Source organism: Amphiura filiformis, chromosome 8 (assembly GCF_039555335.1).
Source record: "Amphiura filiformis chromosome 8, Afil_fr2py, whole genome shotgun sequence".
Taxonomy (NCBI): Eukaryota; Metazoa; Echinodermata; class Ophiuroidea; order Amphilepidida; family Amphiuridae; genus Amphiura; species Amphiura filiformis.
The window spans coordinates 64,751,889-64,779,716 of record NC_092635.1 but is presented as its reverse complement, the minus strand read 5'-3'; the positions used below and the strand labels follow the sequence as shown (position 1 = coordinate 64,779,716).

Genomic DNA, 27,828 nt, shown 5'->3' with positions numbered 1-27,828 from the left:
CCATTTATACGCCTGGCCAAAAATTTTCTCCCCATTGACAATTTGGTTTTAATTCGACTTCGCTTAATTAAACGCTATTAAGGAATGCAAATTCTTCTATTGCATTAAAATGTATAACATATTCAACACAATACACTAGGACCCACAACATGTTCATCTTTTAGGGCACAGTTCTTTAACCCTAATACATTTGTACATTCATTGAATGACCTTTGAAAATTTGGGTACAAAAAGTTAAGTCAAATTTTGCCCTATTGTTTAATTGAGGTTATTGAACTATGCCATTGGGATGAGGCCATTGTGGTCCATAGTGATATTACCACCTGTTTTCAATGTGTATGTTGCCATAGAAACATACTTTGCCTACTCCATGTTTAGAAGTGTCATCAATGTAGTGAAGAGCACCATGAAGACACTTGCAGTAATGACTGACCCTGAACCATCTTCTGCTTTAAGAGTAGTTCCCGGCGGCGTTGTTGGCATGGTGGTACCTTTATAAAGAGAGGCATTAACAAAAAGTTGTTAGTGATTACAAAGAGCTTGATTGATCTACTTTTGTACTGTTTTCCTGACACTTCTGTGGGCTCTGGAATTGGTAATTTTTGGTCATCGAACGTTGCCTGTTTTGTGCCTACATTGATTGCTTGGTTTATCGTGTCTCTTTATGTGCACAGTGATTTTCATCACTTGTTCTAGTGTACTTTTGTATTCCCATTGATCCTTGTAATTTTTGCAGGTTTAGCACTTCTTTGGGCCTCATGGAACTGGAAATGTTTTGGCTATCAAACTTAATCTACTTCTAATGGCTACATTTGCTGTTTTTGTCCCCTCTACGTACTGTCTAGTCTGTATTTTACTTATTTCCCCACATCAAGTTGGTGTACCTTGCTCTTTTTTTTTTTAATTGGTAACTCTAATGGAGAGAAAGCTGAAGTACTTTGGCCATATCGTCAGGAAACATGGAGGTGTAGAATTTTGCAAGGGGCTATGTAAGGCAAACGAGGAAGAGGACGTCCACCAACATTTTGGACTAATGACGTGAAGCTGGTTTCTAACCAAGGAATGCTAGGTGCAATGGCGTACTCTTGTGAAGACCACAGCAGCGCTACACAGCGCCACCTAAGAGAGAACTCTCTATTTTGAACAGGCTTTCAACCTTGTAGTTTTGCCAGTCTCGTACATTTAGAATTGTTTGTGAAGGTGCATGATTATGTGTTAATCCAATGGCGACGTAAAAAATGGTGATATCGCATCAGATGTCCATGGTACCTCTGGATTATTTCCATGTGCCAGGTAAACTTTGATTATCAAACTTAATCTACTTCTAATGGCTACATTTGCTGTTTTTGTCCCCCTCTACGTACTGTCTAGTCTGTATTTTACTTATTTCCCCACATCAAGTTGGTGTACCTTGCTCTTTTTTTTTAATTGGTAACTCTAATGGAGAGAAAGCTGAAGTACTTTGGCCATATTGTCAGGAAACATGGAGGTGTAGAATTTTGCAAGGGGCTATGGAAGGCAAACGAGGAAGAGGACGTCCACCAACATTTTGGACTAATGACGTGAAGCTGGTTTCTAACCAAGGAATGCAAGGTGCAATGGCGTACTCTTGTGAAGACCACAGCAGCGCTACACAGCGCCACCTGACAGAGAGAGAGAGAACTCTCTATTTTGAACAGGCTTTCAACCTTGTAGTTTTGCCAGTCTCGTACATTTAGAATTGTTTGTGAAGGTGCATGATTATGTGTTAATCCAATGCGACATAAAAAATGGTGATATCGCATCAGATGTCCATGGTACCTCTGGATTATTTCCATGTGCCAGGTAAACTTTGATTATCAAACTTAATCTACTTCTAATGGCTACATTTGCTGTTTTTGTCCCCCTCTCACGTGCTGTCTAGTCTGTATTTTACTTATTTCCCCACATCAAGTTGGTGTACCTTGCTCTTTTTTTTAATTGGTAACTCTAATGGAGAGAAAGCTGAAGTACTTTGGCCATATTGTCAGGAAACATGGAGGTGTAGAATTTTGCAAGGGGCTATGGAAGGCAAACGAGGAAGAGGACGTTCACCAACATTTTGGACTAATGACGTGAAGCTGGTTTCTAACCAAGGAATGCAAGGTGCAATGGCGTACTCTTGTGAAGACCACAGCAGCGCTACACAGCGCCACCTGACAGAGAGAGAGAGAACTCTCTATTTTGAACAGGCTTTCAACCTTGTAGTTTTGCCAGTCTCGTACATTTAGAATTGTTTGTGAAGGTGCATGATTATGTGTTAATCCAATGGCGACATAAAAAATGGTGATATCGCATCAGATGTCCATGGTACCTCTGGATTATTTCCATGTGCCAGGTAAACAGATTTAAAGAGCTTTAAACTGCATGTTTGTCTGCATCATCTAATTCATTATGTCAATGGCACACACTATGTATGTGTATACTACAGAGGTAGTGGTACACCAGCCATTTTTATCTCCATGCATATTAAACAAACCAATATAAATAAAAAAAATTCTCCAGATCGCTGCCATGGTGAATCATCACAATCAGATCGCATCAACTAGGCCAGTTGCTGCCGAACTGCGCAATTAACCTATCCACACTTAGATTGTAACATCCACCAATTATCTGTGCAGCTCCCCAAATTCCATTGGGTGAAGGAAGTTTTTGAAAACCAAACAACTAATCACTGATTTTTGCGATACAGGAGGAAACCGGAGATCCCGGAGAATACCTGCGAGAGCGAGCATGGAATCGGGATAAACCAAGTGCACATGAGTCCTTGGGCCGCGCCAGGGCTTGAACCCAGAACCTCAGTGGTGCAAGGCGAGGGAACTACCGCTGCACCAACTCGCTCCTTCAGATAGCATCATGCATGGGGCAATTTGGAGTCAGTACTCTTTGGGTTTAAACCTCTTTGATATACAGGAGATTCATAGCATGGAAAAATGCATGTCTGGCTATATCAAAAAGGATAGGAAAACAGTGGCATGGATCAGGAGCCAAACAGAAGTTACAGACATAATCTACACAATAAAGAAATGGCATTGGGCTGGCCATCAACAGATAATAGATGGACAATAATAGATGTCACAGAAGCTCAAAGAATGGAAGCCTTGGCTTGGCTCAAGACACCAAGTCAGACAGAAGCCCAAATGGAGGGGTGAGTTTTAAAGTTTCATTCCGGTGGCACTTGTATTTTTGTTCACGGAGTGAACATTTCCCCCACTTGAACCCATATCTCATATGCACAGTTTATCCCTTACATACACTGTCTTGAATAGCTATTGTAGCCCATCAACCCTGTGGTTAAGAGGCTAGGAAATAATTCCTAATGTCTCATACCCAGGTTTGTATCCTTTATCTAATCCTGCCCCACATGATAAGAACTTTTTAGCACATCTTATCTTGTATTGAGACAATGGCAGCCAGGACTATTTTTTTTTGCCTTTTTTCTAAGCATGTTTACCGGGATGTTTACTATTGGATTGAGCAATGATATCAATGATATTGTTTATTTTGTGATAAGGCTGAGCATATTACTGCATATATGAAAAATACACTGGGTATTTTGATACAGGGACGATTTACTCAATTACTTCCAACTGACGAAATTTAGTTCCTGTTATCTACCTAAATGTTTGCTTATCTTAATTGGAACCCTAATAATTATTGGGCCAAGGTTATTATCTGCATGGTAGGCCTATAATTGAATTTCAAATGACAAGAATCGTTGGTGCCAACTTTGGGAGGCTTTCACCCTGCAGCTGTATAATAGTTTTGAGCATCCATGTGAATTGACTTTCAAAAATGACCCTAAGATAGGATGTCGAAAATGTGTCAAACTAACCCTTAACGAGGATTTTACTCAAATAAAAACACCCTAAGCGAGGAATTAGTTTGAAATTTGCCCTAAACAAAGATAGACATTGCATGTGCCGATATTAGTGTCATTCATCGGCAAGCTTAAAATTAAAATTTCTGTACATGTGTACACCAGGCCACACACTCAGAAACCACGGTCCAGAATAACTTGATAAATATGTCCTCATTAATGCCCGATAATTGGGTAATTAAAAAAAACTACCCTAAGCGAGGATCGTAACAATACCATTCTTTTAGTAAAATGAGTGTTTTGAGACCCTAATCACGGATCCGCACGGATCCTTGTTTTGCTTTTCAAAACCACCCTAAATCTGTGTTTTCTTCAGTTCACGCGGATGCTTACAAGTATTATTCTGAGTGGCCCCCCGGGCCCTGCAGTGGGCTGAATGCGGCTAATGATGATGAGATACTTACCACTACATGACTGAATGCAAACTTGAGTTGGTGATGATTCTGGGATACTATCATGTTTTTGAAGTTGCTGATTCCTGATTTTGCCTCCAGATACTGGCATCAAGAAAGTCACACAGTTTTTGCTGTCTAATACTTTATCCTGAAAATTATATAAATAAGTTAATCCCATGAGAACTACCTGCCTATTGGTCAAAGAGGAGTTTTCATTATCATTTTGACCAATCTGCAACATTGTTAAAATAATTTCACTACATAAAAAAATTGGGGTGAATTATTTAAAGCTTCATTCTGATTGGTGATTAAAGTAAAGATATCCTGTAATTAACCAATCAGAGGCAATGTTAGATCGGCAGGTAGTGCCAGGGGTTAAAAGAAAGGACTCATCAATAGTTTGTCTGAGGCTACCAAAATCAGTATAGGAATGCCAAAATAAATCTAGAATTGATAGGCCTACATGTAAACCTAGTGCAAAACTGCAAATACTATGTGTTTGTTTTTTGAAGAAGCTATAGACACTATTTTGTTCATTATAAATGACATCCAGGGTTTTATCCACTATTATGATTTCTCATGTTTTTTTTGTTTTTTGTTTTTTTATTCCGACCCAAACCTACCTGTGTATCATCACCAGTATTCTGCTTCCTTGTGAATTGCATTGTAAGCCGTCCATTGTCATAACTTGCTTGTGTATTCATCAAGTCCTGTGAGTCATCCTGTTTAATGTCTGCTGGACTCTTTCCTTCAAGACTCATATCCTTGACTTCATACATACCATCGCTATTAGGCCAACTAAGAACAGCATCAGAGCCTTCCTGAAAGTCACATATAAATTTCACTTTAATTTATATTTTTTAACCGAAGATAAACCTTTATCTCTTCTTGAGTGGGAGTGAATGACTCAGTAGTTAGAATTTTGGTGCATAAAGGTCCCAGGATGATGGGTATCGACTTGGAGGAAAAATGTCTGATTATATTCAGACATATTCGGCACATAATTTTATAAAGTTGGGTGAATGAACCATGATAGTATTGTCTTTTGGAGGGGGCATTAAACTGTCTGTCCCATTTACATGTATCTCACAAAAGAGTAGGCTGTCTCAATACATTCTGGTGCTGTTCGGATATACACAGTCTAAGTACAGATATGATGTGTGATCCGCGATTCCAATAATCAATCTACAGCAGTGCTTTGAGATGTCCACATAAAGGTGCTTAAGGCCCTGTATCCATAGGCTGTTCCCTTGTGGCGTGTGCCCTTGTTCCATGTTCACTTGTTCCCATGTGACCTGCCACACAGACAATGAACCTTTGTTTTGCTTAGTGGCCGTATCCATAGGTTGCCTGTGTGGCAGGTCACATGGGAACAAGTGAACATGGAACAAGGGCACACGCCACAAGGGAGCAGCCTATGGATACGGGGCCTAACAAATCAAATGGATAAATGAATGAAGTTTTTCTGTGGCTCCAATGTATAATTGTAATTTCATGAAATTCATGGATTGGTTGAGGTTGGAACAATGTGTATGCATTCACCCTAAACACCACACAGTAGGCCAACAATGGCAAAGCCAGGATTTTTTTTTGGGGGGGGGGCAAAATTTTGCGCAAAGTTGCCGCTAAAAGTGAACATTTACGTGATTTGGGGGGTTCGCCTCAAAACTGGGGGGTAAACTGGGGGGACAAGAAAAATATTTGACTCCTTGCCCCCCGGTAGGCCAACAGTATAGTACAATACAGGACTGCACAATCATTAATTCAATCAATCACTAATGAAATCAAAAATCATACATTTTATTTATTTATTTATAACACTTTATCACTAACACAGAATTACAAAAATATATAATATTTCACATAAGATGTGAGCATGGCAGACAAAAATATAAGCAATGGAATAAGGTTTATACGCACTTTTTTGCGCACAGTTTAGGTGGCCGGAAGATTCACTTTATTAGAATAAAAAAGTATTTAAAGAAATAAAAGATGTTTTTGAGTGTAATGAATATCACTGGTGTAATTTTAACCAATAAAAAAAGCAATCCATCAAAAACAAACCATTTATATCAATTTTAAATTTAACCTAAGAACAGTCATAAAACAGTTAACAAAAACAGTTCAAAAGATGTTCATGGTCTTTTTTCAAATGTGTGGCCCCTCGAAAATCATGCCAAGTGATCGCTTTCTCCTTGTTTGTATTGTGCTATAAACTGATCAAAGAAATAATGTCACCATTTATCAGAACCAAATGCAGCACCGATTAAATTTTAGAAGCCTGTTTTGGAGGAACAGTTTGACGATTCTTACATGACAAAAACTGGTCATAAAAAGGACGATAGTCAAATTTGGCACCGGACAGATGTACACCCGGGGCACTCAACACAAATGACCATACGGGTATGCTCCCCGAAAGACCCCCCTTTTTTTTGGTTTCGCAGCTCGAAAGACCCCTATATTTGACCAAAATAAAGCTCCGAAAGACCCTTGATTTTGATAATTTCAGCTCTAAAAGACCCAAAAATTGCTCATTCCTCATATTTCTTGTTTTTTTCAGGCGACTTTTCAACCAAACAGCCAAGAAAGACCCTTGATTTTGACTTTTCGCAGCTCCAAAAGACCCCATTTTACTTGTTCACAGCCCGTTCGCAGCTCCGAAAGACCCCCTTTACCGGTATGCCGTCAGCTCCCAAAGACCCACCCCCTCAAAATTCCGGGGGAGCATACCCACCAAAAATGTTTTGATGCGCCCCCCCCCCCCTCCCCCCCGGGGATGTACAAGACGCATAGCAATATTTAGACTTGCAGAGCAAGTTACCTGCTTCATAAAGATCAAATTGACAGGGAATTACACAAAATATGTTGTACACAAAATCTCTGAAAATCAGTGGTGGCACCAGGAATTTTTTTTTTCGGGGGGACATGGGGGAGCAAAGTGAATTTCAGGGGGGGGGGGACTTTTCAAGGACCTTGTGCAAATTTCCAGGACTTTCAAGGCCTTAAGAAAGGTGTTTTCAAATTCAAGGACTTTCAAGGACTCTCAAGGACTGCAGGAACCCTGTTAAGTTTATGATTCCGGCATGCATAGGTGCATTAGTTTCACATGATAGTATCCTCAGGGAGGTCAAGAAATGAAATCCCCAATAAATAAATAAAATACTCACCATGCTCCCAGATGAAGAGAATGCTATTCCTCCCCAGTAGTCATCGGGTATCTTTGACATTACTGTGAATGTTAAATTCCCTGTTTCTTCATCAAATGAATAAGTCACTTTGTAGTCACAACTGATACAGTTAGCAGGGGATTTATATTCCCCACCACAAGCTGGTCCAGTATCAACTGCAAAAATCAATCAATTCAATTAATTATTCAATCAATCAATTGATCAGTCAGTGTCAAATCAATAATTCAATAAATGTAGAGTCCGAAGTTTTCCGTTTTATGGAAAACGGAAGAAAATCACGGAATTGGAGGTACAACACGGAAAATGACATTTTTGTATGATGTGACAAAAAATGTTAAAAGATATTAATTAAAGAGAAAAAAATGTTTAAAACAATCATGAGTTGTGTATGTCAATATTTATGATAAAAATACTGTTTAATAATACCGATATAAAGGTATATTACCAAGGCATGAACCCCCTATATCCCTCAAAACATCGTAATGTTATCGTGAGAATATTCCAATCAGAGCATATTGATCGCGATATTGAATACTTTATTGTGACATTAATATCATTGTTTATACATTTTAAGCTTTATTCATGACACGGATTTACACATTTTACAACACGGATTACAACACGGAGAATGGATTTTAGAAAATGGTAAACTTCGGACTCTATTAAATTAAATGCCATCAATCCAGGCACACCTGATAAAATAAGGAAAGAAACCAGTCATAAACCATGCTGGTCCTGCTTCAAATGCAATCACATGAGCCCTAAGAAACACCCAAGTCTGCCTGCACAAGTTTTCTCAGTCTCATATCTTCTACTTTCTTACTTTACTTTTATCCACCACTTTTGCCTTTCATAGAGTCGTGGGGAAATGTAACTTTCTTTCCTGGGCGAGTCGGGTAGCCTCACTCATGGTAATCCCATGTCTTGCGAGCACTTCCTTTACTCCATCTGCCCACCTCTTCCTTGGTCTTCCTCTAGCCTTAGTTCCTGTTGTTTTGCTGGTATATGTTCTTGCTGCAGGTTGGCTAGGGGCCATTCGCATATGGCCGAACCATCTAACTTGTTGTTTTGCAACATATTCTTAATTGGTGTGGTGCCCACCATCTTTTTGATATCCTCATTAACTGATTTTATCCCTCCTTGACTTATTAGCTGCTCTTCTTAGGCATCTCATTTCACAGGTGATGAGCTTTTGGGTTGTTCTTTTGTTGAGAGTCCATGTTTGGCACTGGTAGCAGAGAGTTGGGAAAAATATGGCATTGATGAGTTTTGCTTTTGTATCCATCAGCTTCCATCGGTATTGCAGGATGTGTAAGACGTGGGCCTAGTTGGTAGATGATATTATTGGCCTTTTGACATTGTGTCTCTATTTCTCTGGTGATACTTCCATCCTCAGAAAAGATACTTCCCAAGTACTTAAACTCCTTTGTCTGTTTTAGCTTACTGTTGTTAATGGTGATGTCAATATCCTTATGAATTTTGGCAGATGATCGAATCCGGATTTGTCTTTTTGATAAATTCATGTAACGCATGAATTATTTTGAATTAGAGAACAAGGTTTAAGCACTTTTAGCTCTAGATGCCAGCATATCAACAGTGTTCAGCGTGGGAAGTAAGCAAAAGATGTCGGCATAGAGTGGGGTTATAGCTAATGTTGCAGTATGGTCGACGATTATCACCATTAAAAATGATATGCTGCCCTCAGGAATTAAATCGGCATGCAAAATTCATAACGATATGTTATATGTGAATAAGTTTATTTATGAGCAGAAATTTACACAATTTTGTGTTTTTGGTATTTTTGTATAACATATTACTTGTATCATACATTTTTTGGATCATGTGTTTATTTTTGCATATCATATTGGGTACTACGAAACCTCTGATATCAGGCCCGTAACCGGGGGGCTGGGGGCAGAAGTCCAAATTTAGAAAAAAAGTCCACTTTTTCCAAATCTGCCGTGTTGTAAAAAATATATTTCATATCATGATAGCTCTATGCCATAGCACAATTTCGCTGTTGTGACCTAATTTACTTTTCACAAAATCTATTTTTGACAGGGCCATAGCAAGAGTGAAAAATGTGGGGTGGCCATCAAAATGGAAAAACATTACAAATTTGGCAACAAGTGGAGGTGGTCATGGCCTCCCTGGCCACCCTGCTTGCTATGGCTCTGATTTTTGAACCCATTTACTACAGTGGCGTAACTAGGGGGGAAACATGCCCCGCATATGAATTTCTTGAGCCATTATTGTCCACCTAACACAGACAGTTAAATAGAAACTAAGGGCGAATTTCTCGATAGGAGTCTTAGTAAGCCTTTGGCTTAAGGTGGCCTTGAGGCTACTAAGCCTAGCCCGCTCTCGAAGCCCGAGTCTTAACAGTAGGCCGGATTTCTTGAACGCAAATTCAACCTGGTCTTAGTGGCCTTGTCGGCTTAACGCTTGACAACCTCGTCCCTTTCTACCAGCGACTTCATTGTATAGGCAGTTGGAGGTAGATGTGCATAAGCTGTTGTCCTTCACGGTTTACCGTACTAACATGGTTACCAGCGCAAAGACTAGCCTAGACCGGCGGTCTTGTGCTTGGGCTTACTCCATTGTACACCCTGATGCAAGACTAGTATTTTTTCTGTTTTTGTGTCTTTTATGTATTATTTTATTTCCACTTTTCTTTATTATGAGTCCTGCTTGCATGAATGATACTTCTATACTTTTTACTCGACTCATTATTTTTTTTTTTTTGCATTTCAAAAGGGTCAAACTGCAAGCCTACAGAAAAGGAAACTTTGATTCCCCTAAAAGTAGGCCTAAAGCAAAAATTTTTTCACACTTCTAACAAATCATACGCATGTTTGTCAAAAGTAAAACATTATTTAAGGATAATTTTGGTGCAAAAACAAAAACATAACCAAGCATTTGACAACCATCGGGTGTGCGATCTACTGCTGATATTTTCATGTTCTATTTGCGAATTTAGCATGAGTGCATAGTTTATGATGATGATGATGATGATGATGATGATGATGATGATGATGATGATGATGATGATAAAAAAGTGTTGTTTCTTGATCATTCAAACGTTTCAAGAACTGTTCCTTCCGGTATGTTAACGAAACGACTCCGTTCACAAATATAATCATTATTACTATCAGCATGCCTCCGAAAAGTCGAACTCAGGCAACAAATGTACATGTTTACAGAATAATAAATCTCAGGTAAAAAAGAGGAAAGCATGGGAGCAAGTTCATGTGGAAGGTCAAGGTCTTTGGACATGTCAAATATGTGGGGGGGGGGCACTTCTATTTGTTGACTGTTACAAGTTAGGTTCAAGTAGATCAGTAAGCCTTAAAACATTGCCTTTACTGAATCGGCAGCGCGATTTAAATTTGGTATCCGAATACTTCAGAAAAGGATCCTTCGTCTCCTGAAGACGCTCCACGCCAGCAAGTTGACGTCGAAAATTGCGTCTAGCTTTAATTGACCCCTTTGGCACCGTTGCTCCAAAAGAAAGTCCATCATTCAAAATGAGTAGGCCTTTATAGCAACAGCAGGTTTAACTGACTCGAATGAACACTAAAATAAAATGGTGAAATGTTCAACTAACAGCAGGTTTAACTGACTCGAATGAACACTAAAATAAAATGTTTTAATAAATAAAAATAGTTTTAATAAATAAAATAAATAAAAGGTGATATATATACTTAATGTAATGTATTTTAATATGTATTGGTTATTTTTTGATCTTTTAAGTTTGACCCCTGGGCCAAACTGAAAAACAGTGTTTAAACTGAGTTTTGTAATACCCAGGCAAAAGAAGTTTAAATAAATAAATAAATAAATAAAAAAAAATTAAAAAATAAAAAAATAAAATAAAAAAATAAAAAAAAAAATAAAAAAATAAAAAAAAAAAAAAAAAAAAAAAAAAAAATAAAAAAAAAAAAATATATTGTAAATAAATGTTCAACTAAATCGAACAATGATTATTACTTAGGGGTAGGGGCCTACTCTATGTTGATTGAAAGACAGCATCTGTTTTGGTTCAAAAATATGAAAGAAAAACCATGAAAACTTTGCATTACAATTTAAGCAATTTATCAATTGAAATAGACCAAGGCTTACGACCTAAGACCTGCTCTGAGGCAGGGCCAAGAAAAGCCGCTGTAAGCCTGGCCTAACAGGCTTGCGTGATAATAGCGCTATTTCGCTATTTTCAAAAATGGCCTTTAGACAAAATTGCGCAATTTTGCAATTTTCACTTTACCCCACCACTCAAGTGATAATAGCGCTATTTCGCTATTTTCAAAATGGCCTTTAGACAAAATTAGCAATTTTGCAATTTTCACTTTACCCCACCACTCAAGTGATAATAGCGCTATTTCGCTATTTTCAAAATGGCCTTTAGACAAAATTAGCAATTATGCAATTTTCACTTTACCCCACCATGCAAGTGATAATAGCGCTATTTCGCTATTTTCAAAAATGGCCTTTAGACAAAATTGCGCAATTTTGCAATTTTCACATTACCCCACCACTCAAGTGATAATAGCGCTATTTCGCTATTTTCAAAATGGCCTTTAGACAAAATTGCGCAATTTTGCAATTTTCACTTTACCCCACCACTCAAGTGATAATAGCGCTATTTCGCTATTTTCAAAAATGGCCTTTAAACAAAATTGCGCATTATGCAATTTTCACTTTACCCCACCACTCAAGTGATAATAGCGCTATTACGCTATTTTCAAAATGGCCTTTAGACAAAATTAGCGCATTATGCAATTTTCACTTTACCCCACCACTCAAGTGATAATAGCGCTATTTCGCTATTTTCAAAATGGCCTTTAGACAAAATTGCGCAATTTTGCAATTTTCACTTTACCCCACCACTCAAGTGATAATAGCGCTATTTCGCTATTTTCAAAAATGGCCTTTAGACAAAATTACTTGCAATTTTGCAATTTTCACTTTACCCCACCACTAAAGTGATAATAGCGCTATTTAAGCTATTTTCAAAAATGGCCTTTAGACAACATTGCGCAATTTTGCAATTTTCACTTTACATCACCACTCAAGTGATAATAGCGCTATTTCGCTATTTTCAAAAATGGCCTTTAGACAAAATTGCGCAATTTTGCAATTTTCACTTTACCCCACCACTCAAGTGATAATAGCTATTTCGCTATTTTCAAAATGGCCTTTAGACAAAATTGCGCAATTTTGCAATTTTCACTTTACCCCACCACTCAAGTGATAATAGCGCTATTTCGCTATTTTCAAAATGGCCTTTAGACAAAATTGCGCAATTATGCAATTTTCACTTTACCCTGCACGCAAGTGATAATAGCGCTATTTCGCTATTTTCAAAATGGCCTTTAGACAAAATTGCGCAATTTTGAATTTTTCACATTACCGCACCACTCAAGTGATAATAGCGCTATTCCGCTATTTTCAAAAGTCGAAAATGCGTATCTGTCTGACCTAACACGTAGCGGAATCGAAATGCGTAAACATTAGACGTAACAGTATGCACCCTTGCGATGGTCCAGAATTTCGAATCGGCAATAAAAATATCCGATCTTTCCGATCAAAAACACAAAGTTACAAGTTTAAACATACTATTGTATTGACAAAATACAATATTGCCAAACAATATAGAATAGAACTTTCCACGTTAAGTTGTCACATTATTGCAGGAAATACGGTTACCAAACATTGGGAAAGTTCGCAATGCAATTCCCATTCGAACGTGTGGGAAACTGAAAGTGCATTATTCACCTGTATTCACCTGTATTCACCTGTCTTCTCGGGCTCTGATGGAGGCTATAAAAAGCCTATAAAATGCCCACCTTAAACATCTAAATTACACTGCATAGCCTAATAAGTGAGAAGGAGTTAGTAAACTGACTTCTGCTGCCAATCGGGTCCAATTCCATATGTGTACTTGTTGTACCACTTGGAGAGAGCAGCGTCGACACCATTCTTGAATTCGTTGACTGATTTGGCTGTTACTACATCGTCCGGGAGCTTATTCCACGGAGTTACTACTCTTTGGGTGAATGAATTTGACCTTAAGCTGAGTCTTGAATGCCTCTTCTGAATTTTCATACTATTGCCTCTTGTTCTCCCTTCTTTAGCCAACACAAATAAAGCCTCTTTCTGAACATCATTGAAGCCATGCATTATTTTGTAGACTTGAATCAAGTCACCTCTTACTCTCCTATATGCCAATGATGGCAACTTCAATGCTTCTAATCTCTCTGCATAGCTGAGTTCCTTCAGTTCAGGGACTATCTTAGTGGCTCTCCTCTGTACTTTCTCGACACTCAATCTGTCCTTATGAAATGCTGGGTGCCATATGCAATTGGCATATTCCACATGTGGTCTGACCAGGGTTTTGTAGAGAATCTGAAACATCTCTCTGTAAGACAGGCTATCTTTTGATTCGCGTGATAGACACTTGTAAGGGTAACAGTAAGGAATGTGTGTTATTAACTGCAATGTCAATGAAAACAAACGGTTACCTGCTTTGAATACATTAGGCTTCCGTTACATTCTTGTATGTTTTTGTTTGTTTACTCATCGTGGAGCTGCATGTGAAAGGTTCCGATTATCATGATTGTTTGTTTACGATCATGTGATGAATCATGTGATTAAACGGGACTGTCACCATTTTGTAGAGTGGGGGCGCTATGTTTATTTAATAATAACAGACGATGCTGGACATGACAGGGCCCCCTGGTGGACCCCCTTTCCGAAACACTTAACATCGAAAAAGGAATTAAACCCCAAATGTAGAAGTAGACCTACCGTTTGGGCGGGGGGTATATATTTTGGCAAAGGGAATGGGGGGGGCATAACATTGTGGATGTCAGAATTCAAAGGATTACCACACATAGTGTGTTTATTTACTGAGTATAATAAACACACTAGCCTATAGGGTAAATTGGGGTAAATGGAACGGTGGGGTAAATGGAACGCTGAGAATACAATTCCCTCAATCAAGAAAAAAATTGGGCAACATCATACCGACTGTTCCATTTACCCCAACGCCACACGTTCTGCTTTCGTTTCATACCCCAAGCGTGGGTTTACTCGGTATTTGAGTGGAAGAAAATCTCAAATGTTGTCACTGACCTTGAAGTGGTGCTACGGTTCAGTGAACATTACTAATTTAAGGGTATTGATTCCTAAATATTTGAATGTTGTGCTGAGAGTTGTCTTACAATATTGGCAATATGTTTGTTTTCTACAATAACATAAATGTTTTAAACAATAAAATAGCAGATTTTAATGATGAAATTATGCAAATTAATATGCTAATTAGCTAATTAATTAGTTTACGTTCCATTTACCCCACAACAGATCCACTTGGGGTAAATGGAACACGTTGACTGACTTCAATTATATATAACATGTTAATATTTTTTTACTAATTGGTTTAATTATTATGAAATTATATATTATAAATAACTAATTCATTTTTGATTAGTCTTCCTATTTATTTTTTTATAATTTTTAAATCATTTTTTCTGTTATGTACCGAGAAAAGTGTTTTTTTTACGTGGTATTTGACCATGTTTATAAAAAAACATGAAAACAAAATTATTTTTGTTAACCTTTTGTTTAGTCACAAAATATATGTTAAATAAAATATTCTGATGTCTTTTCAATGTAAATATAGCTATGAATTTAGGCTCCTTGCAAGTAATGCCCCTTGTTCCAATTACCCAACCCACTGTTCCATTTACCCCAATTTGTTGGGGTAACTGGAACACCATGACCATGCATGTATTTGGACCGATACAAGAAACAAAGCCATAAAATGGGAGTTTATCTGTTAAAACAAGTTGTAAAAACATATTATCTACTTATTGAAACAAACAAAAATCATATATGGATACCCTCCTGACCACAGAAAGTGATTTATTGCTTAAGCGTTCCATTTACCCCAATTTACCCTATGTGGTAATGTTATGACTTTTCATTCACAATTTCTATGAACCCAACGATACACCTTTCGCCTTCTTTTTGTTAAAGGGGGGGGGTGGAGGTTGAGAATCACGCCAATACCATGTGACCACCCCCCAAAAAAAACAAACAAACAAACAAACAAAACGTTGGGCAGACAATGGGGGGGGGGGTTGGCATAAAATTGTGGATGACCAAAATATAAAAATTCAAGGATTACCACAGGTAGTGTGTTTATTTTGTGTGTCAATCACAATTTTATGCCCCCCTATTATTCTTCCCACAATATGAGGGCCCCTGGTGGCCCCCTTTCCAAAAAGACTTAAAAACATCAAAATAGGAACGTTTGGGTCATACAAGATTTATGATCCCCTATTTGTCTTGCCAAAATTTCAGACCCCCTGGTTGACCTACTTCCGATATCATGATTTAATGAAACACCCCTAGGCTATAAATAAAGATATACTGTAAGCAAAACGTTAAGAAAGTAGGCGCCAATACCCGTCAACCCAATTTCGCGAACAAGTAAATGGTAGATTATCGCGTCCGACCACTGCTGCATTGGCGTTAATCAGATGGTGCTCCTAATTAAAAAGGAATAAGAATTAATGGCCCTTCCATAGAAGACAAACATGTCGCGATTTGTATAGTCGCATCCATTTGCATGAAAAGTGTGATGATCTGTCTGAAGGTAGACTGTTAAACGATATCGCAAGTGTGTGTTATTTCAATATAATTAGGATAAAGAGAGTGGAATATCGAGTGTCGCAAATGTTAATATTAAGGTGGGTGCGACTCTGTCTTAGACTTTAGTACAGGGATCGATCTATACGATGATTATTTTCGCAGGTTGACATTTAAAATACACGTAACCGATGCACCACGCATTTGAATAGCAGAGCGGTACTGCACAGTGCCGCTTGTTACCTGTCCATGATGATGATTATTATGATACTTATAGACGTACATCATCATTCATGAAAATGGCAAATGCACTAATGCTGCCGATATTCGGCTGTTCCATCTTGCGACCTCACACACGAAGAGGACACTTACCATTGTTATTGCACTCAATGGGAGAAATCACAAAACATGACATAAAAGAAAGGTATTTGGATACAAAACATGCAAAAGTTGTATTTATGACCAGGGAAATTGACTTGATTTCCCAGTGAACTAATTTTGCAATAACATACACGCAGCAGCCCAAAAGTTTCGAGAACATGCTGCAAGTGGGACCGAAACGGAACATGCTCCAAGTCATGGATTAAACGGAATAATTACCAAAGACAAGGCAAATGAGTGGTATTTTTTGTTTTGAAAAAATTGACTTTCAACTGAAAGGCCCTGTACAAAGCATTAGGGATTTTGCAAGAACCGTGACAAGTGGGTAAATGCAATAGATGGAAAAACCCGTTCGGCTGCTGCGTGTATGTTATTAAGAAAAATAGAAACACATTTTGGCCGTAAATCCCCAGATGTGAAGGAAATGCGTAACCATCAGACCTAACACGCCAGACCTAAAGAGTTCACACTTTCTTACTTGCTCTGGCGGGCTCTTCCGTTTGGTCCCACTTGGAGCACGTTCTCAAACGCTTCCGCTGCTGCGTGTATGTTATTAAAGAAATGAGCAGTTCAGTTTCTTTCTTACCCTGCGGGCTCTTCCGTTCTGGTCCCACTGGGAGTATGTTCTCAAACGCTTGGGCTGCTGCGTGTATGCGTAAACGTTGAACAGTAGAATGAAGAGGTAAAGTGAAATTCTCAAAATTTCTCAATAACAGTTCGCACTTAAACTGCATAAACATCAATTTCTTAAGAAAGACCTAACACATCAGGCCTAACAGTTCACACTTCCTTACTTGCCCTTGCGGGCTCTTCCGCTAATGGTCCCACTGGGAGCATGTTCTCAAACGCTTTGGGCTGCTGCGTGCATGTTATTAAAAAATTAGCAGTTCACAGTTTCTTTCTTGCCCTCAAGGGGTTCTTCCGCTCTGGTCCCACTTGGAGCTTGTTCCCGAAACGTTTGGGCTGCTGCGTGTATGTTATGAACAAAATTAGCAGTTCACAGTTTATTTCTTGCTCTGCGGGGCCCTTCCGTTCTGGTCCCACTTGGAGCAAATAGAAACACATTTTGGCCGTAAATCCCCAGATGTGAAGGAAATGCGTAACCATCAGACCTAACACGTCAGACCTAAGAGTTCACACTTTCTTACTTGCCCTCTGCGGGCTCTTCCGCTTTGGTCCCACTTGGAGCACGTTCTCGAAACGCTTCCGCTGCTGCGTGTATGTTATTAAAGAAATGAGCAGTTCAGTTTCTTTCTTACCCTCGGGGCTCTTCCGTTCTGGTCCCACTGGGAGTATGTTCTCGAAACGCTTGGGCTGCTGCGTGTATGCGTAAACGTTGAACAGTAGAATGAAGAGGTAAAGTTAAATTCTCAAAATTTCTCAATAACAGTTCGCACTTAAACTGCATAAACATCAATTTCTTAAGAAAGACCTAACACATCAGACCTAACAGTTCACACTTCCTTACTTGCCCTGCGGGGCTCTTCCGTTGTGGTCCCACTTGGAGCATGTTCTCGAAACGCTTGGGCTGCTGCGTGCATGTTATTAAAAAATTAGCAGTTCACAGTTTCTTTCTTGCCCTGCGGGGTTCTTCCGTTCTGGTCCCACTTGGAGCATGTTCTCAAACGCTTGGGCTGCTGCGTGTATGTTATGAAAAAATTAGCAGTTCACAGTTTATTTCTTGTTCTATGGGCCCTTCCGTTCTGGTCCCACTTGGAGCATGTTCCCGAAACGCTTGGGCTGCTGGGTGTATGTTATTAAGGAAATTAGAATCTGGAAATTGCAAAATGTAGGGCAAAATTGCGCCATTTTGTGGAAATAGCGGAATAGCGCAATTATCACTTGAATGAGGAGGTAAAGTGAAAATCTGAAAATTGTGTCATTTAGCGCAAAATTGCGCAATTTTTTTGAAAATAGCGGAATAGCGCAATTATCACTTCAATAAAGAGGTAAAGTAAAAATTTGAAAATTGCGCAATCCGTTCTGGTCCCACTTGGAGCATGTTCTCGAAACGTTTGGGCTGCTGCGTGTATGTTATGAAAAAAATTAGCAGTTCACAGTTTATTTCTTGCTTATGGGGCCCTTCCGTTCTGGTCCCACTTGGAGCATGTTCCCAAACGCTTGGGCTGCTGGGTGTATGTTATTAAGGAAATTAGAATCTGGAAATTGCAAAATGTAGGGCAAAATTGCGCCATTTTGTGGAAATAGCGGAATAGCGCAATTATCACTTCAATAAAGAGGTAAAGTAAAAATTTGAAAATCGCGCAATTTAGCGCAAAATTGCGCCATTTTTTGAAAATAGCGGAATAGCGCAATTATCACTTGAATGAAGAGGTAAAGTGAAAATCTGGAAATTTGAAAATTATGCGCAATTTAGCGCAAAATTGCGCAATTTTGTTGAAAAAAGCGGAATAGCGCAATTATCACTTCAATGAAGAGGTAAAGTGAAAATCTGAAAATTGCGCAATTTAATTGCGCAATTTAGCTAAAATTGCGCAATTTTTTGAAAATAGCGAATAGCGCAATTATCACTTGAATGAAGAGGTAAAGTGAAAATCTGGAAATTTGAAAATTACGCAAATTAGCAAAATTGCATAATTTTGTTGAAAATAGCGAATAGCTAATTATCACTTCAATAAAGAGGTAAAGTGAAAATCTGAAAATTAGCAATTTAGCGCAAAATTGCGCAATTTTTTTTGAAAATAGCGAATAGTGCAATTATCACTTGAATGAAGAGGTAAAGTGAAAATGTTGAAATTTGAAAATTGCGCAATTTAGCGCAAAATTGCGCAATTTTTTTGAAAATAGCGAATAGCGCAATTATCACTTCAATGAAGAGGTAAAGTGAAAATCTGAAAATTGCGCATTTAGCGCAAAATTGCGCAATTTTTTGAAAATAGCGGAATAGCGCAATTATCACTTGAATGAAGAGGTAAAGTGAAAATCTGGAAATGTGAGAATTGCGCAATTTAGCGCAAAATTGCGCAATTTTTTTGAAAATAGCGAATAGCGCAATTATCACATCAATGAAGAGGTAAAGTGAACATCTGAAAATTGCGCAATTTAGCGCAAAATTGCGTAATTTGGTTGAAAATAGCGGATAGCGCAATTATCACTTCAATGAAGAGGTAAAGTGAAAATCTGCGCAATTTTGATGAAAATAGCGGAATAGCGCAATTATCACTTGCATTTTGTGAAAGTTTCATAATTGCAATGTTGACTTCATAATTGCGCTAATTTCAAAATGGGGTTGATAATTGCGCTAATTTGAACAAGTTATTATTATAATTGCACTATTTTCATCATAATTGCAACGTTGAGTTCATAATTGCGCTAATTTCAAAATGCAGTTGATAATTGCGCTAATTTCAACAAGTTATTGTCATAATTGCGCTATTTTCATTGAGCATTGTGAAAGATTCATAATTGCAATGTTTAGTTCAAAATTGCGCTAATTTCAAAATGGGGTTGATAATTGCGCTAATTTGGAAAAGTTATTATCATAATTGCGCTATTTTCATGGAGCATTTTGAAAGTTTCATAATTGCAACGTTTAATTCATAATTGCGCTAATTTCAAAAGATGGTTGATAATTGCGCTAATTTCAACAAATTCTTATCATAATTGCGCTAATTTCAAAGCCTCACATTGATAATTGCATATTAGCAGTCAGTTTTGCTATTCTGTGTTAATATCGCTATTGTCAGTTCCAGCGCCTTTATGGCCCACAGGCTAACGAAGCCTTGAGGCTAGACTAGCCAAATGCTAAGCCTCCCGTCGAGAAATTCGCCCTAACAGTCTTATGCAGCTATTGATTTTATCTTGTTTGCACAAGTACTTATATGTTAGTGTAATTTCTATTGTCCTCCCCTACCATGCATGCACACATATTTTGCGCAGATGAAAAACTGACGAAAAGTTTTAAATTCCATTATTTCCTTCTGTTTTATGTAAGCTATTGCCAAGGAAATTACAGAATATTTTGATGAATTCCTGTCCTCTATGATTATGTATTTTATTTATCATTAGATGTAGAATATCTCAATAAAACAAGAGCTTAAACTGCACCGGAAGTCTCTGAAATTGAAGCTACTTTGTGTACACTTCAATGGAAATTTTTTGGAAGTCAGCAACTCAATATCTGGGTGAAAATGAAACAGAGGTGCTGATTGGAAGTTGGAAAATACGGTAGTAAAGTTCAGCCAATCAACACAAAGTTAATATAGAATTGTTCAGCACAAGACAAGGTTATCGGTGGAGTTTCTGTAATTTTCATAGCTTATGTGGTTGCGAAGTTATGATGCTTGGTAAACTACGTAGTGCAAAATAACATGAAAATTCTCAAAATAGCAGTGTGAAATATCATCATACTGCTCTGTTATACTTTGTTCATCACTCATTTTACGGTTTAAATTTATTTAATAAAAATATGATTTATATATGATAATTTAAAGCAAAATCTAATCTTTCTAAAGCTGTTAAGCTGAATATATTACTTATAACTCAAACGCTGATCGTTGGAAGAAAAAAATGCTCATTATGGACTATCTCTCACTACACAAATTGTGTGCATTCAGCCTTGCAGAGTGACTTGATGCTTATATGGACACAAGAAATTCATATGGGTGCTACCACTAGGGGAGGGGCGCCAAATCGGCCTCACTTAAAAAATATTGAGCCTACCATTTGGCATGCATGAACATGATTGCAGTTTCATGTCTTTATTATTAAAATACACCCCCACGTCTTAAGATATTCTCGGTGGGGGGAGGGGGTAGGGGAGCCAATTTTGTTTCTTACCTCAGGCGCTACCAACCCTAGTTACGCCACTGATTTACAACTTACCTGATGTATAAAGAACAAGACCTTTAAATTGGCCCCGATTATTTGGGCTTGTGCCATGATATTTCAATTCGAAACGTGGGTAAAACAACATATCCTTGACTGTCATGGGTTCAATACTTGGTGAGTGATAGTTGCAGTACTCTTGGCCATGTGCCCAGATGACATGCATGGGTTCATCCTTGTTAATGCTGTGATCAGTCTGGTGCATAGCTGCAGGTGCAAGGAAAAAAAATTATAATTATACAAAAAGTAGAAATCCGAGTAAAATTGAGGGCCTCGCTGTGAAGCTAATCACACATTTTGGCTTTAAAGGAGTATTTCGTGATCCTAGCATCCTCTTTTTTTATGACATTTTTCAGCAGATATCCACGAAAAAAAGATTGTCCAAAGCTACAATATGATGTTTACTAAACTTGTTGCTTGCTTACAGTTTTTTACCGTTTCAGATGTACCAAATCTGTATTCTCTTTAAACATATCTAAATAACAATTAGAAATTTTCGCTTGACAAAACCAGTAAGTTTTTACTTACTCTCTAATATTTCGTCCTACACATCGGAGGACTTCTTCAGATGTGAGGCATCTGATCCACTTTCCCGGGAAACTGACTTCCGGTTGTGATTGGTCTTGTATCCAGTCTTTAAAAGTGGGTCATATACGTGACTTAGAAAATAAGTGCCTTCCTCTCTATTCATGGTCTTTGTCCCCCTCTTTCTGATCTCCATCGCTTCTCGTACTTCTCTGGATCTTCTGATATGCTCTTTGCCAAGTATCTTGGAGTCCTCCCAGTTGACAACGTGATTTGCTCTAGCGACATGATCAGATATGGCTGACTTCGTTTGTTCTTGTTCTGATGTCCTTCGCTCTGACCGAGTGAACCTTTTCTCATTCGCTTTCCTAACCTCCGCTTGATGTTCTGCGAGCCTAATCCCGAACAACCGAGAGGTTTCACCAACGTAACTCAGATCACAATTTTGGCAGCCGATCTCATAAATACAATTGCCTGTCTTTAGTTTGTCTCTCTTGCCCTTTGGGTGGACCAAAATCTTTTTGAGGGACTGTGAAACCTAGCGCTAAGAAAGATCAAAAGATTGAGGACAAAAGCAAGGGGATGGTAGTGCTCCCTTATGTCAATGGAATCTCTGAACGAGTTCAAAGAATTTTCAAAAAGCACAAAGTAGACACTGCAATGAAGCCCCATCAAACCCTCAAAAGATTTTGGTCCACCCAAAGGACAAGAGAGACAAACTAAAGACAGGCAATTGTATTTATGAGATCGGCTGCCAAAATTGTGATCTGAGTTACGTTGGTGAAACCTCTCGGTTGTTCGGGATTAGGCTCGCAGAAAATCAAGCGGAGGTTAGGAAAGCGAATGAGAAAAGGTTCACTCGGTCAGAGCGAAGGACATCAGAACAAGAACAAACAAAGTCAGCCATATCTGATCATGTCGCTAGAGCAAATCACGTTGTCAACTGGGAGGACTCCAAGATACTTGGCAAAGAGCATATCAGAAGATCCAGAGAAGTACGAGAAGCGATGGAGATCAGAAAGAGGGGGACAAAGACCATGAATAGAGAGGAAGGCACTTATTTTCTAAGTCACGTATATGACCCACTTTTAAAGACTGGATATAAGACCAATCACAACCGGAAGTCAGTTTCCGAAAGTGGATCAGATGTCTCACATCTGAAGAAGTCCTCCGACGGTAGGACGAAATATTAGAGAGTAAGTAAAAACTTACTGGTTTTGTCAAGCGAAAATTTCAAATTGATATGTCTTACAAACCTGATGAATCTATTCACTGATATCTAAATAATTCTTTTAAATCTTTTCATCAAATAACTTTTATTTTGTAGGTGATATTTAAGATTATAATTATGGGTAATTTCCATATCCTGACATGTAAGATAACAGATTATGCGATGATGGAGGTAGAACTTTTTGAATGACCCTCGTATAATTAGATTTGTTGACTTCTTGTCTTGAAAAATGTATACTTTTATGATGTGTTGTGCGTTAATTAAGAAGGCGTTTCATAAATCCTGTATTATAATAATAATAATAATAATAAGTTACGGCATGTTTAATATGTGACCCCTCGGCACAACTGAGCCCGGATGTCGCCAGTACCACTATTGAGATATGCTCCATCGAACTTAACAATAAACAATAGGAAACAAAGGATTTATTGACTGTTTTATTGATTTTTCACTACTTAAATGTCAAGTACTATAGACATGATATACATCATTTTAAAGCTAATTTTAAGCAGAATATTTTGGTTGAATATCTCAAAAATGATGATTGGCGACTTCAGGGCTCAGTTGTGCCGAGGGGTCACATATATGAATATATGAATACAAAACCCACCCAAGTCCATACTTTGGCCAAATTGAGTTAAGCATGGGAAATTGTTGCTATACAACTCAAATTCATCCTCATGGGTCTATTGAGCATGTGAAAAATAGCAGGTATGAAAGAACCACCTAATTCCAGGATTTGAGTCCTGTAACACATTGATTGAAATCCAGTATGTATAAAAGTCAACTTGTAACACATTCATTGCTGGAGAGTAACTTTTGAAACAAAACATGGGTTTAATCAAGGAACGTCTGTGGTTTATATTACATGGCAGTATGCTTACCAACATTGTACATACCTGTGTGCTTTATTTTGTATTATCTTACTAGCGGTAATCTCATTCCAACATTGTTGTCTTTGTACATGATTCAAAAAACCACCCAAGCCCAGCATTTAAAATGAACCCCCACGAAGTCCCTGAAATGCTAATCGTCATACCTAATACAGTTTAACCCACTCATTTGCACGTAAAACCTACCATATTGACCAGGTAAATCTAACTGAAAGAATTAAAATGATACAGTTTTTTTTTTCTCAAATTCACTTCCCATGGACTTGGGTGGGTTTTGAATTCATGTATTCATATGCATGCCTGAGAGTGCACAGCTGCCTTTAAGAACTTTTAACTTACATTTCAATTTCTTCCTAAACACAAGTCTTGTCTTCTCCCCAAACTGTGTGCCAGCTGCCGCCGTCAAATCACCCATGCCTCCCCAAAATGTATCCAATCTAGGCGTGGATCTATCCCGTGTATAGTAGTCAGCAACGTGAGAGAAAGAATTCATAACTTTGCCTATTACTATATCGGTGCAGTCCATTGCATGGAACTCGTCACCTATACACAAAATATATGAAATCAGAGTTTACAAATATCCTTTAGTCTATAGTCTCATGGAAAAATTCAGCTACAATCACTGATCGATATAACATTGACACACATGCGACATAGAAACATCAAATGCATCCCCTTCCCCCAATACAAAGTTGATCAATGCCATGTCAGCAACAGACCAGTTAAGACCCCTCAACATTGTTGGGGTGGGGAAGAGTGGCATTATGGGGGGAGTGTCTGCTTAAAATACATGGCAGACCTGTGTTAATCGGATGTGAGGGGGGGTACTCAAATTTGATTTTCGTAGGGGTGTGTCGCTGAGAATTTGAAAGTGAACCCATAAATATACAAAATTTTCAAGAAATTTAGACCCATTATATTGATATACCAAAATTCCAAATTTTAGGCCAAATTTAACCCATATTGTCTTATTTTTTACAAATTTTCCCAAATTTTGTGCACAATTTCAAAATTTTGGCTAGATTGAGGCAAAATTAGGCTATTTTTCGAGGAAATTGAAAAAAATTTGAAAAAAAGGACATACCAAAAGGCCAAAAATGCTACCCATATTTGCGGCACATCGACATATGGTCATTTGTACTAAGTACCCCCCCCCCGGGCTTGCAATGCCATGCCATGGACAAGAAACTTACTGCAAATTGACACAGTTTACAACACACTCATGGAACAAGTAAAAGTAGATATTGGTCACTTGAGTCAGTTTTGGTAATTTTTATATAATGTAATTTGAGATCATTACCAGGATTGCTGCCAGTACTTGTACCAGGATTTGGTTCTGGTTCAGTCTCTGCTGAGGGTTCTGGTTCAGTCTCTGCTGAGGGCTCTGGTTCAGTCTCTGCTGTGGGTTCTGGTTGTCCACCAGGCAAAATGGTAAATATTTACATAACATAATTAATATGTTAATTAACATGTATCAGCAAAATCAATCAGAACTCAGAAATATTAAATTTTCAGCGTCTTATCAGATAGTAAAAAGCATTACAATGCTACATTTGGCAGAAAACCCCATTGAAATTGAAAAACCAGTTCCAAAAATATGAGCAATTAAAGAGTTTCCAAAACAACAGGAAAGAAAAGGAAATATTTCCTTTGTTTGGCTATATCCCAAAATCAGTATTTCCAAGTTCCGACTGATTTTGCTTGATCGCATTACAATACTTATGTGGTTTGATCAACCAAAATCAGTCTGAAGTTTTCAGTTTATTGGACAAGCAATTTAAAAAGCTATATTTTGCAGAAATTCCCATTAAAATTGGACAACTAGTTCAAAAGATATGAGCAGTTAAAGAGTTTCCAAAACAAAAGGAAACAAAATGAAATTATCGAAAAAATCCACAAAATTGTGAATTTTGCAATGAAATTTATACCCAAAAATGTTCTAGAATTGTCAACCTGCCAGAAAATTCTGATGATCAAAAAGATGTGCGCTGAAAAATGTCATTATTTTCCTTATTTCTTCACCGATTTTCAAGGTTTAAAATACTTTGTGTAGATTGCCATTTTGTATAAATGCAAGTAGAAAGTTGTCGGATTCAAAGCATCATTCAACCCTCAAAGACCTTTCTAAAATCCCCGTGTCGAACACACGAAGAGGAAAAGTTGGGCTGGTCATTCGACAAACATCGGCAGGATCTCGCTGAGTTTTTTGTGATTGGTCCAGCGGCTGGAGCATGCGCTGGTAATTTAACAAGCATTTGGATACAGTAATATTTGTAGTGTTCCCCCAATACAAAGTTGATCAATGCCATGTCGACAACAGACCAGTTAAGACCCCTCAACATTGTCTGCTTAAAATACATGGCAGACCCGTGTAAATCGGATGTGAGGGGGGGTACTCAAATTTGATTTTGGTAGGGGTGTGTCGTTAAGAATTTGAAAGTGGACCCATAAATATACAAAATTTTCAAGAAATTTGGACCCATTATATTGATATACCAAAATTCCAAATTTTCGGCCAAATTTAACCCATATTGTCTTATTTTTTACAAATGTTCCCAAATTTTTTGCACAATTTCAAAATTTTGGCTAGATTGAGACAAAATTAGGCTATTTTTTGAGGAAATTGAAAAAAAAGGACCATCATATACCAAAATTGGCTTAGAAAAAGGGGTCACTGATATACCAAAAGGCCAAAAATGCTACCCATATTTGCGGCACGTCCACATATGTGATGCAATCAAGCAAAATGAGTCGGATGTCGGGAATAATTGATTTTGAGATATAATCAATAATAGTATTCAACTTCCTTTGTATTTTATTGTTCTGAGCAACACTAAAATGGCCATATCTTTGGAACCATAGGTCTAATTATGATGTGGTTTTCAGCAAAATAAAGCTCTGAGAATGGCTGATATAATGATATTGAAAACTGAATTTTGATTTTGATCGACATCAGACTCATTTTGCTTGATCGCATCACATATGGTCATTTGTACTAAGTACCTCCCCCCGGGCTTGCAATGCCATGCCATGGACAAGAAACTTACTGCAAATTGACACAGTTTACAACACACTCAGGGAACAAGTAAAAGTAGATATTGGTCACTTGAGTCAGTTTTGGTAATTTTTATATAATGTAATTTGAGATCATTACCAGGATTGCTGCCAGTACCTGTACCAGGATTTGGTTCTGGTTCAGTCTCCGCTGAGGGTTCTGGTTCAGTCTCTGCTGTGGGCTCTGGTTCAGTCTCTGCTGTGGGTTCTGGTTGTCCACCAGGCAAAATGGTAAATATTTACATAACATAATTAATATGTTAATTAACATGTATCAGCAAAATCAGACGGAACTCAGAAATATTAAATTTTCAGTGTCTTATCAGATAGTAAAAAGCATTACAATGCTACATTTTGCAGAAAACCCCATTGAAATTGAAAAATCAGTTCCAAAAATATGAGTAATTAAAGAGTTTCCAAAACAACAGGAAAGAAAAGGAAATATTTCCTTTGTTTACCTATATCTCAAAATCAGTATATCCAAGTTCCGACTGATTTTGCTTGATCGCATTACAATACATATGTGGTTGATCAACCAAAATCAGTCTGAAGTTTTCAGTTTATTGGACAAGCAATTTAAAAAGCTATATAGTGCAGAAATTCCCATTAAAATTGGACAACTAGTTCAAAAGATATGAGCAGTTAAAGAGTTTCCAAAACAAAAGGAAACAAAATGAAATATTTTACTTTGTTAGGCTATATCTTAAAATCAATATTACCCACTTCCGACTGATTTTGCTTGATCACATCACATACGTGACAT

At 37.9% G+C, this 27,828-nt stretch overlaps 1 protein-coding gene across 1 annotated transcript; it reads right to left on the bottom strand.

The window, feature by feature from the left end:
• Positions 1 to 237: 237 nt before the first annotated feature.
• On the bottom strand, positions 238 to 27,828 carry LOC140159665 (uncharacterized). Its single transcript, XM_072183159.1, has 9 exons — positions 27,822 to 27,828; positions 27,166 to 27,273; positions 25,312 to 25,419; positions 24,351 to 24,554; positions 21,360 to 21,569; positions 7,461 to 7,636; positions 4,917 to 5,114; positions 4,303 to 4,441; positions 238 to 491 (listed from the first exon to the last, which is right to left on the bottom strand). The coding sequence occupies exons 1-9, from the start codon at positions 27,826 to 27,828 to the stop codon at positions 364 to 366; spliced, it is 1,278 nt and encodes a 425-aa protein (XP_072039260.1). The 3' UTR covers positions 238 to 363.

What these genes read in the sequence shown, in the direction of transcription:
- LOC140159665 (XM_072183159.1), bottom strand. An exon ending in TCTCTTCATCTGGGAGCATG is followed by an intron (nt 5,115 to 7,460) that starts GTGAGTATTTTA and finishes TGTGACTTTCAG; the next exon opens with GAAGGCTCTGATGCTGTTCT. An exon ending in ATACTGGTGATGATACACAG is followed by an intron (nt 4,442 to 4,916) that starts GTAGGTTTGGGT and finishes TATAATTTTCAG; the next exon opens with GATAAAGTATTAGACAGCAA.